We start from the raw sequence: 12,005 nt of genomic DNA on the forward strand, positions 1-12,005 counted from the left end.
AGCTATCTAGTTAGTCTGTCATTATTTTATACCTGCTGCTAAAATGTGTTTTTCTCTCACTTTTTCTCTCACTCCTCGGGCAACCGCCCACTCGCACAGGGACACAAGCAGCACCACAGACATGCACTGAAGGGTCAAAACGATAATGGCCGATATGGCGTTTTTTTATTGATTCATCATATTTACAAGTGTGCTTTCATGAATTACATGAACAATTAGGAAACTCATTTCCATGACTTTCCATGACCTTACAAAACCTGATTTGACCATTTGGAACAGCGCATCATGCCATTCAGGTTGGCACATTTTCAATCTGCGCAATCTCGAACAGTGTACTGTCATTCACTGATTCACAGACTAGCGGCAAATACATTTGAACAGAGGAACCAGAAAATGAATGCCCACTCTCCATTGTTATTAAATGAAGATTCCGCCTTCATTCTGCTTTGATTATTTGTTTTGCCTTGGTGTGTGAATCTGGGCCAGCGATAGGCTACTTGCTTTGGTATGCAATTTCCCAAAATGTAAAGTGCTGCTACGGTGTTCTGGACATGTCCAGCCCAAGTCAAGCACTGAAATACACAATCTGGCTGTTCAAAAAGCCAATAATGAGGTGACGTACTATTCCTTATTATAACCCTTCTATTATATATTAAAGCAATAAGGCACAATATGGCACACTAAGGCACACTTAAGGGCTGTTCTTATGCATGATGAAATGCAGAGCGCCTGGATACAGCCATTAGCTGTGGTATATTGGCAATACCCAAAGTTCCTTATTGCTATTATAAACTGGTTAAACATAATGAGAAGAGTAAAAAATAAATGTTTTGTCATACCTGCTTTCTGCCAATCAATCCACCCAGTTTATAATAAATCATATAGACTATCATGAACTATTACAATATTAAACCACAGGTTAGTTCCCTACTCTACATGTCCTGTGAGAAATGAGACAGAACTTTCCATAGGGTCGATTTTAATGATTTATTGCTAAGATACATGCACAAACATTAACAAACCAGTGACCATTCCAGAATGATAATTGATAATTGTGTTGATAATTTATTTGAGGTTTTATAGATACAAAAAAGGAGGAAAGTGTCAAGTATAAAACGTACACAATGTAAAACACAAATGTAAACTAAGGAACTTTGACTCTGTAGGCATATTTTCCCTTTACTTCCTGCAGGAACTGTGCAGGCAGGATCGGCAACATTCTTCCCAGGGTATTTTTCTCATCAACCATGTCATACAGATGGGAGAGCCTACTGATACCCCATCTCATAACATGGTACATGTTCAGGAGACTGTCTGTTATTTCTTACAATTCATACTTTTTACAATCAAATTCAATCCAATGTATTTTATGAAGCCCTTTTACATCAGCAGTTTTTTTTTACCTTTATTTAACCGGGCAAGTCAGTTAAGAACAAATTCTTATTTTCAATGACGGCCTGGGAACAGTGGGTTAACTGCCTGTTCAGGGGCAGAACGACAGATTTGTACCTCGTCAGCTCGGGGTTTTGAACTCTCAACCTTCCGGTTACTAGTCCAACGCTCTAACCACTAGGCTACAGTGCTTTACAGATACCCAGCCTAAAACCATAAAGAGCAAGCAATGCAGAAGCACAGTGGCCAGGAAAAACTCCATGGTTGTTCTTTGGGGTTTTAAGCTGGGTATCTGTATAGCACTGCGACAACTGCTGATATATATAAAAAAATATATATATATATATTTATATATAAATACACACAACCGTTCAAAAGTTTGGGGTCACATAGAAATGTCCTTGTTTTTGAAAGAAAAGCACATTTTTTGTCCATTAAAATAACATCAAATGTATCAGAAATACAGTGTAGACTTTGTTAATGTTGTAAACGGCAGATTTTTTTTATGGAATATCTACATAGGCGTACAGAGGTTCATTATCAGCAACCATCACTCCTGTGTTCCAATGGCACGTTGTGTTAGCTAATCAAAGTTGATCATTTTAAAAAGCTAATTGATCATTAGAAAACCCTTTTGCAATTATGTTAGCACAGCTGAAAACTGTTATGCTGATTAAAGAAGCAATACAACGGGCCTTCTTTAGGCTAGTTGAGTATCTGGAGCATCAGCATTTGTGGGTTCGATTACATGCTCAAAATGGCCAGAAACAAAGCACTTTCTTCTGAAACTCGTCAGTCTATTCTTGTTCTGAGAAATTAAGGCTATTCCATGCGAGAAATTGCCAAGAAACTGAAGATCTTGTGCAACGCAGTGTACCACTCCCTTCACAGAAGACCGCAAACTGGCTCTAACCAGATTAGAAAGAGGAGTGGGAGGCCCCGGTGCACAACTGAGCGAGAGGACATGTACATTACAGTGTCTAGTTTGAGAAACAGACGCCTCACAAGTCCTCAACTGGCAGCTTCATTAGATAGTAACCGCAAAACACCAGTCTCAACATCAACAGTGACTCCGGGATGCTGGTCTTCTAGGCAGTTCTAGGAGTTCCTCTGTCCAATGTCTGTGTTCTTTTGCCCATCTTAATTTTGTATTTTTATTGGCCAGTCTGAGATATGGCTTTTTCTTTGCAACTCTGCCTAGAAGGCCAGCATCCCAGAGTCGCCGCTTCACTGTTGACCCGCAAAACACCAGTCTCTATGGAGAGTTCTCAATGTCAACTCTGAGCAAGAGGACAAGTACATTAGATTCACAATAATTGTATGTTATTTTAATGGACAAAAAAAAGGACATTTCTAAGTGACCCCAAACTTTTGAACAGCAGTGTAAATCAAAATGTTTCTGAAGTCCTGCGATAGTAAGAAAGTGTGTTATTCACGACCACAGTTATTCTGTAGCAAAACTGTAACCCCAAACTAAAATAACATGTTTGTAGCATATAACTGTGACCACACTAGTCCTAAACCCCTAACCCGAACCGATCCAGGTTTTCTTGGAAGACTGTATCCCTGACAGCTTTGGAGACAACTCTGATGTTCTCTGTATCGGTAGCACAGGTGAAGTGGTTGTACAGAGATTTGTGACGCCCTATGTGCTGCTCTTTGTACATGTTCAGGATGAACATCTTAGCAGACTCTGCATCTCTCTGTGGACCTTTAAAAAAAGACATTTATCAAAAAGAATGTTCGTAAAATACACTGGGAATCGCTTCGTGCATAATACGGTCAGAGTTGGGGTCCCTTCCAGTTCCCGTCACTTGAATTGGATATGGACTCTGTTTTTTTAAATATATAGGAATGAACTCTAGTTCACTGGAATTTAGGTGGAATTGACCCCAACAATGGATATGTAAAAGATATTGACACACACCTATCAAGGCATAACTATCCAGTGTACTTAGGAAAGTACTCAGCAAGGTTGGTGTATAGCCTGAATATACACCTAAATGTATGACTACCAGTGTACTAGTCTAGTGTACTAACCAGTGAACGTTGAGAAGTAGTCTGCTAAGTTGGAGTGTAAGATCTTGTCTGCTAGGAGGTCTGTTTTGTTGAGGAAGAGGATGATGGAGGACTCCTGGAACCAGGGATAGGTGACGATGGTTGTAAACAAGGCTTTGCTCTCCTCTAATCGATTCTGCAAGGAACATTAACACATAGGAAGATTCAGATCATAATGTGTTATTGGTAGAATAATATACCTCTAAAAACAGGCTTGGAATTCAATTGAACCCTCCACATTAAACCCTCCACATTGAACCCTCCATAATCTTGGATTATACACTACTGCGCACGTACACAATGAAGGGAGTCTACCTGGCTGGTAGTGGTAGTACATTTTACAGTACCCCAAATCATTTATTTGACTTTATGTGACCATGGGAGAAACAACTCACCACATTGGCGCTCTCATAGAGAACCTGGTCGTACTCGCTGAGAGCCACCAGGAAGATGATGGAGGTGACCCTCTCAAAACAGTGGATCCACTTCCTCCTCTCTGACCTTTGACCTCCAACATCCACCATCCTGGTAAAAACAACACGGAACACATCTCAAATCACACTCTATTCCAGCTATAGGGAACCACCTTCAGGGTGTCATTTAAAATGCTGACATGGGGAATACTTCCTTCCCTCATTCCCTCCACTCTTCCTTGAAGTAATCACTGGTCTAACATTACTAAATAAGTGGAGGTAAGAGCTCAACTTCAGTACATAGCTTTCAAAGATCCAAAGAAGTTAGATCAGAGATTACTGGAAGGAAGGAAGGAAGGAAGGAAGGAAGGAAGGAAGGAAGGAAGGAAGGAAGGAAGGAAGGAAGGAAGGAAGGAAGGAAGGAAGGAAGGAAGGAAGGAAGGAAGGAAGGAAGGAAGGAAGGAAGGAAGGGTGGGTGGAAAAAGTATAGTAGAAGTATATAAACAGAACCATAGCCTCGGTGGACAACAAGGCTCTGACACCATTACTCCAATAGAGAGGTTACTGACCTGAAGATGACAGTCTTGAGGTCAAAGGGGTACTCTATGATGCCAGTGGTAGGGACCCTGACCCTGAGGATATCCTGCAGAGTGGGGAGGTATGAGGGCGCAGCGATTCTGTCCAGGTCACTCAGGTAACTGTCATGAAAATAACATTGGAAAATGCATTGGCAGTGGCACATACTTTGCTAAATACCCTAACACTAGATACCTGACTTATTATGGAGTGCATAGTCATATCTATCTATCTATGGATACAGATCACAAATTTGGCAGATTCAAGGAGCTGGGACTTGTTGAGTGTACATGCATGTATAAGTGAGCTTGGACTGAGTGAGTGGGTAAAAGACAAATCTCACTATTTGGTAGAGTCAGACAGCTGGTACTCCCTCCTGCGCTCGTAGCACTTCTGCATGCCCTGGTCACTCCACAGTCTTCTGATGCCATCCACTTGCCATGGTTCCAGGTTGGTCAATATGTCTGCCTCCACCCTGCTCAGCTTGTCTGCATGGCTCTGGAACACACAGAGATGTCGTTTTAGACATGACAATAAAAACCTAGATGAGAGTAGATGTTCCTAGAGATTGATACTTAAACGTATGAACCAGCAAGCCCATTTAGAAAAACACAATCATATGATACTGAATCTTCTGACAAGCTGCTTGCAATGTTCTGATGATCTTTGAAATCAATCCGTAGGGTCTTCATGGCTTGGATCATTTTCTGAACAGCAATGACGATGTTCCCGTACACCAGCTTGGTGAAGCCTCGTTTGTCCTCCTCGGAGTAGCCCGTCCCATGGATGATCCTCATCTGCTTGATGAAGGTGCTCTTCCCACTCTCACCAGTCCCTGGGAAAGGAGAGACATGAGTCTGTGAATGTCGGTGTGTGTCAGGATCGGGCTCAATTTAGAATGGAATTGAGAGTGCCTCACAAATCCCAATTCAATTCTTGAATTTATGTAGTAAACAGGATAAAGAATTTCAATTCAAATTTAATTAAAGAATTTCCTAAAATTAAATTATATTTCCTATGAAATTCAAAATGCCTCTTCTAAATTAGGTGTAGTCTATACAAATAAACATATTGTACATAAAACATCAAACATGTTGTTATACACATTGATGAATATTGATGAAACAATTGATTTTCAGGTCAATCTTAGAAAGAATGACCAATGAAAACAAACATTTATGCAAATATTCTACTAATTTCCTGTTTTTGGGACTACAAGCTGTCGAGGTCTATTGGAATCAATTCCAAAATTGTGAATTGAGCACAACCCTCAGTGTATGTGTGTTTCGTTTTACTATCCTTGTGGGGACCAAAAGTCCTCACAAGGATAGTAAAACAAGGAAAATGTTTTGCCGGTCTCCACAAGGAAAAAGGCTATTTATGCTTATTTTTGAATGGGAATCAATTGTTTGGTCCAGACAAGGATAGTAAAACAAATGTGTGTGTGTGTTTGTGTGAGTTTATGTACACATGTGTGTACGAGAATGTGTGTGTTACATGTGGGTGTGTGTTACATAAAGGTACCACTTCATCCACATGTATTGCATACTTTGGCTTATTGGCCAATAATACGATCTTTAGAGCAGGAATACATTGAGAAGTTTGTTAACTAAAGCTGAAGGATAAGATTGGTTTGACCTTTCTTCAATGTCCTGTAATACTTAACGCATTCCTAAAATAACCTAAGAACAATCCATGTTTTGATAGTAAGTAGTAAAATGCACCGTGTGAAAATTTTGCAATAGTGCAGTAGGCCTTCATGTAGCTATTACAATAGTGCAGTAGGCCTTCATGTAGCTATTACAATAGTGCAGTAGGCCTTCATGTAGCTATTACAATAGTGCAGTAGGCCTTCATGTAGCTATTACAATAGTGCAGTAGGCCTTCATGTAGCTATTACAATAGTGCAGCAGGCCTTCATTTAGCTATTACAATAGTGCAGTAGGCCTTCATGTAGCTATTACAATAGTGCAGCAGTAAGTAGCTATTACAATAGTGCAGTAGGCCTTCAGCTATTACAATAGTGCAGTAGGCCTTCATAGCTATTACAATAGTGCAGTAGGCCTTCATGTAGCTATTACAAAAGTGCAGTAGGCCTTCATGTAGCTATTACAATAGTGCAGTAGGCCTTCATGTAGCTATTACAATAGTGCAGTAGGCTTTCATGTAGCTATTACAATAGTGCAGTAGGCCTTCATGTAGCTATTACAAAAGTGCAGTAGGCCTTCATGTAGCTATTACAATAGTGCAGTAGGCCTTCATGTAGCTATTACAATAGTGCAGTAGGCTTTCATGTAGCTATTACAATAGTGCAGTAGGCCTTCATGTAGCTATTACAATAGTACGGTATGGCTAGTAATCATTTCACTATGAGAAATTCTGACATTAAATTGCATTGTAGTTGGCCTCACATAACTGTTGCATTAAAATGCAAGCCAGGATCAACTACTGCCACTTGTCCACATACCACACATAGCCATAACTGCTGATCAGAGAGTTAAAATGTGCTAGATGACAGTTTGGATAGAAGAGAGATGCAGGTGAGATAAGTGTGATGTAGGATAGAGGCTTTCAGCAAGTGCTTCTTGGTCCCTCTCCAAGTAGTTTTGAAGGGCTGTTCTATGAATGATAATGCCCACTCACCATCAGTCGCCCCTAGATTACACATTCAGTCACACTTTGTACAGCACATTTAAACTGTGTCATGCAGAGGTACAGACAGTCATTTAAAAAATGTAGCCTACTGTTATTCGACCTGACTGTAATTACTCTGCCAGTAATACTCACCTTTTTCAGGGCTGAAAATCACCAAGACAAAAAGTATAGCCTTGTTCTGAGTGTCTGCTCAATTATCTACTTGTTTAACAGGTTTCTATGTGGAGAATGGGGTTTGGAGTGACTCATACCTAATCAACTGCCCAGGGCTTCTCTGGAGAACAACTATGATAAGAAAACGTGTCCTGTCAGGGAAGATGCAGCTTACTATTCCATAGAGGTGATATATAGACTAGATGTTCATCTCGTGGTGCAGGAGGAGATGGCTGCTGTTTTACGGGTCTTAACCAATTGTGCTATTATAATATTTTTTTGCATGGTTTGTAACAAATTTAGTCCATAATGTTTCTTCTCATTTCTCTTATGACTGAAAATAGCTTCTGGATATCAGACCCCCTGTATATAGCCCAGTGGCTGCTGAGGGGAGAATGGCTCATAATAAAGGCTTGAAAGGAGCAAATGGAATAGCATCAAACCTTGTGTTTGATGTATTTGATACCATTCCACAGATTCCGCTCCAGCCATTACCACGAGCCTGTCCTCCCCAATTAAGGTGCCACCAACCTCCTGTGATATAGCCTTGTTATTATGTTACTTTTATTATAATATTTTCTTGCTAGCCATGATTGGCTGAGATAATGAGTGCCGAAAGATGAATTTGGATTGGTCTGCCATATAGCATGCTTCTGTCTATGTGAGCTGGTCAGTAAGTAATCCTGTCAAAAGCAGTTTTTTAAAAAGAATTGCGTATTAAAACTTAACAAAAGAGTCGACTATGCAAGTATCCATTTTATTAGAACTTCACTGCAACTACTGTTCAGATTACTCTCGTCTGAGTGTGCCAGAGTGCAGAATAACTGATGAATTTACTAACGCTCAACACTGGTTGAATATAGCCGGTGTCGGTAAATCGGCAAAAAAGTGTAGTTAAATTGTTGCCAGGAGCACAGTTACAGTTACCAACACTCTGGTTAACATGAAAACAGCCTAAAAGACGAGTGGTGAACTTCAACAACAACTACACAGAGGATAATGCAATAGTATTACCAGGACGCCACCCAGGACACAAACACTTTGATGGAAAGCTGCTGCCATTCCATGTGACAAATGCAGCAGTGTGGCGTCTCTACAAGGAATTGATGGCAACACTTGATATGTGAAGCATAAGCAAAACGTTTTGACTATTTAATTGACCTCAAACACGATTGGCACTACTTTTATTGATCTAACATTATTTCTGTATTTTCTAGAGGTGTGTGTAGTCGGGCTGTGTGTTATCATTTTAATTTCCAGTTTCCAAGATTATGTTTCTGTATACAGTGCTGCTGCTCTTTACGTTTGTAGGTAAGTGAAACTTACCTGATAATGATGCATTAAAACATTATTTTCCGTTTTACGTTACATTTTCTTTTCATGAACAGAATATTATTTTGTTGTTTGCACTATCATTCTGGACCCTACACAGCCAGGTCCCATCTACTTCTTAACTCCTCGCAAGTGTGGCTTGTTTGGTGTCTTCTGTGAAGAAATACCACAACGAGTCAACGACTTGATTGATGAAGGCATGACATCCAGCAAAGGCATCAGCGCAGTCATCTACAAGCCTTATTTCTTCACCAACTACGGAGTTGGGGAAAAACACACGTGCCTAATTTGTGATAACTGCAGTGGCCATAACAAGAACAAGTTTGTGCTCTGGTATTGTGTCTGGCGGACCGTGCACAAGCTCCACCACAGTCTGGACCTTCACTTCCTGATCACAGGCCACACCAAGTTTGCCCTCGACTGGTGCTTCGGCCTCACCAAAGCAGCGCTTCAGAAAGACCAGAGTGAACACTGTCTGAGATTGCTGGTGTTGTGAAGGACAGCACTGTGACAGGGGTCAACGTCCCACAGCTGGTTGGACTGGAGGATGATACAGTGCTGGTGGAAAAATACTGTATGGCTGGCAACAACACGTGACTCTGTACTCCGCTGCCACAGTTCAAGCGGTACCAGGACTTCAGGTGAATATTATTTTCATTGCATTGTTTGAGGTTATTCTTCTTATCTAAACTTGGAAGGTGAATTGATGTTGTGCAAGGTTGTAATTTCTTAACTTTTTTTGTTATTCCCTGTTTAATAGTTTTGATGCTCTGGAGCCTGGTGTTGTTGTCGCCAAGGAGTGTTCGGACTCAGTCAGGAACCAGGTTTCAACTGCTGCGGTACCGGGGCTCCAAGTCTAGGTCCAAGAGGCTTCTACAGCTTCTACCCCCAAGCAGTAAGACTCCTGAACATCTAATCAAATGGCAACCCAGACTATTTGCATTGCTCCCCCATCCCCTCATTTACACCGCTGCTACTCTCTGTTATTATCTACACATAGTCACTTTAATAACTCTACTTACATGTACATATCACCTCTACTTACATGTACATATCGACTAACCGGTGCCCCCGCACATTGACTCTGTACCAGTAACCCCTGTATATAGTCTCGCTCTTGTTATTTTACTGCTCTAATTACTTCTTCCTTTTATTTCTTATTCATATTTTTTTAAATGCATTGTTGGTTAGGGGCTTGTAAGCATTTCACTGTAAGGTCTTCGGCGCAAGTGACTAATTGACTAATTTGATTTGTTTTGATTTGATTTATAGCATTTCTTTCACATGACCCAGCAATTTAGTGTGCCTGGGAAAGCGTCATCGAATATTTATCAAATATTTTTATCTGGACACTTTCTGTTTGCCTGGAATTTTTCCTTATTGTAGGTGACTACTTTTGCCACTGTTAGTCTTAATCTTTACTACACTACTCACTGTTTTGCACATGACCTTCCATGTGAATCCTTAAAGAGATGGGTGGGGCTGGCTTAAGAAGGTGTGAACAATGCTGAATGGGTGTAGACAAAGGAGAGCTCTCCGGTAAGTACCAAAACATTCAAAAGCTATTTTCTCAAAAGTGAGTTTACAAGTTTGTCAACTTTCAAAGCAGAATTACTTTCCCATTGGTCCTCAAATGCAGTGTATGATATACCATTTTGTAGCTCTGAGTCTCTACTTGTATCCAATGCAAAAAACACAATTTCCAATTTTGCTGCCTATTGCCGATTTGAGCCAGTCGGTCACCTATTTCTTATTGATCTATTAACTCATTTACCGCCAAAACTCCATCCCACCAAAACAGGCTGACATATCAGGCAGTCTTTTTAACAGCTCTTACACTAAAAAGGGATTATCATTGTTTTCAACATTCCACAGTATTATTCCAACCTCTTTCCACAGTATTATTCCAACCTCTTTCCACAGTATTATTCCAACCTCATTCCACAGTATTATTCCAACCTCTTTCCACAGTATTATTCCAACCTCTTTCCACAGTATTATTCCAACCTCATTCCACAGTATTATTCCAACCTCTTTCCACAGTATTATTCCAACCTCTTTCCACAGTATTATTCCAACCTCTTTCCACAGTATTATTCCAACCTCATTCCACAGTATTATTCCAACCTCTTTCCACAGTATTATTCCAACCTCATTCCACAGTATTATTCCAACCTCTTTCCACAGTATTATTCCAACCTCTTTCCACAGTATTATTCCAACCTCTTTCCACAGTATTATTCCAACCTCTTTCCACAGTATTATTCCAACCTCATTCCACAGTATTATTCCAACCTCATTCCACAGTATTATTCCAACCTCTTTCCACAGTATTATTCCAACCTCATTCCACAGTATTATTCCAACCTCTTTCCACAGTATTATTCCAACCTCATTCCACAGTATTATTCCAACCTCATAGTGTGGAAATATATTTAAAACCCAGAAAATCTCGTTTTTACATTTACATTTAAGTCATTTAGCAGACGCTCTTATCCAGAGCGACTTACAAATTGGTGAATTCACCTTCTGGTTTTTGACTGCACTGGGTCTTTAAATGGCACTGATCTATAGCAGAGTAAAGACAAATCAAGTTTAAACTAAACCACAGATGATGGGAACCATTTGAGGAAAGTCAAATGTTCATTTGCAAGATTAAAATAATTGTCAAAACGCTATCTAGACTAGGCCTATTCCTCTAACAATTTTTTTATGATATAAAATCAACTTGGAGTAGTCGAATAACCAATTATACATAGCATACGCCATGACTCACCTAAAAGCAACAACTTTATCTCGCGGTGAGATTCTCTCTTGTCCCGGCGAAGCTGTCTCTCAATCTCCTGATGTATCTTATTTCTCTCCAATTCTTCAGCCGACATACAGCATTCACCCATATTGGTGCCGTGTTGTAGCCGTCCGTAGGTAAAGTGAGGTAGATGGATAATGATTTGTATTCCAACCAGGGGGATGAGGGTCAAGATAACGTCCTCCCTCCCTGTCAAAATGCAGAAGTCATGCTTACGTGTAGGAACCGGGTCGCATTCCTAACATGCATTTAAACCAGAAGCAGGTGATATAAGCCAGGGTTTCCCAAACTCAGTCCTGTGTTGTTTTTTTGCCCTAGTTGATCAACCTTCGATTATTTGAATTGTTTTGAATTATTAATCAAATGGCTACCTGGACTATTTACATTGCTGCTACTCACTGTTTATTATCCATGCGTAGTCACTTTACCCCTAACTACATGTACAAATGACCTTGACTAACCTGTACACCACAGATTGACTCGGTACCCCCTGTATATAGCCTCTTTATTGTTATTTTGTGTGGCTTTTTATTAATTAAAAAAAAAACTTTTGTTTATTTAGTAAATATTATCTTAAACTACATTGTTGGTTAAGGGATTGTAAGTAAGAATTTAAT

The 12,005-nt window shown here is 40.1% G+C and overlaps 1 protein-coding gene across 1 annotated transcript; it reads right to left on the minus strand.

Annotated features, from left to right (window-relative positions):
• Positions 1–973: 973 nt before the first annotated feature.
• Positions 974–11,551, minus strand: LOC135548204 (guanine nucleotide-binding protein subunit alpha-14-like). Its single transcript, XM_064977556.1, has 7 exons — positions 11,356–11,551; positions 5,090–5,274; positions 4,783–4,937; positions 4,433–4,561; positions 3,846–3,975; positions 3,433–3,586; positions 974–3,103 (listed from the first exon to the last, which is right to left on the minus strand). Exons 1-7 carry the CDS (start codon positions 11,474–11,476, stop codon positions 2,910–2,912), a joined length of 1,068 nt encoding a protein of 355 aa, XP_064833628.1. The 5' UTR covers positions 11,477–11,551; the 3' UTR covers positions 974–2,909.
• Positions 11,552–12,005: the final 454 nt, after the last annotated feature.

This window comes from Oncorhynchus masou, chromosome 11 (genome assembly GCF_036934945.1).
Source record: "Oncorhynchus masou masou isolate Uvic2021 chromosome 11, UVic_Omas_1.1, whole genome shotgun sequence".
NCBI classification, from domain to species: Eukaryota; Metazoa; Chordata; class Actinopteri; order Salmoniformes; family Salmonidae; genus Oncorhynchus; species Oncorhynchus masou.

Coding starts and splice junctions, on each gene's coding strand:
- LOC135548204 (XM_064977556.1), bottom strand. CDS start 11,476: ATGGGTGAATGCTGTATGTCGGCTGAAGAATTGGAGAGAAATAAGATA. Junction 4,938..5,089: donor TCAAAGATCATCAGAACATT/GCAAGCAGCTTG, acceptor TGTGTGTTCCAG/AGCCATGCAGACAAGCTGAG. Junction 3,976..4,432: donor CTCAAGACTGTCATCTTCAG/GTCAGTAACCTC, acceptor TGTTTTTACCAG/GATGGTGGATGTTGGAGGTC.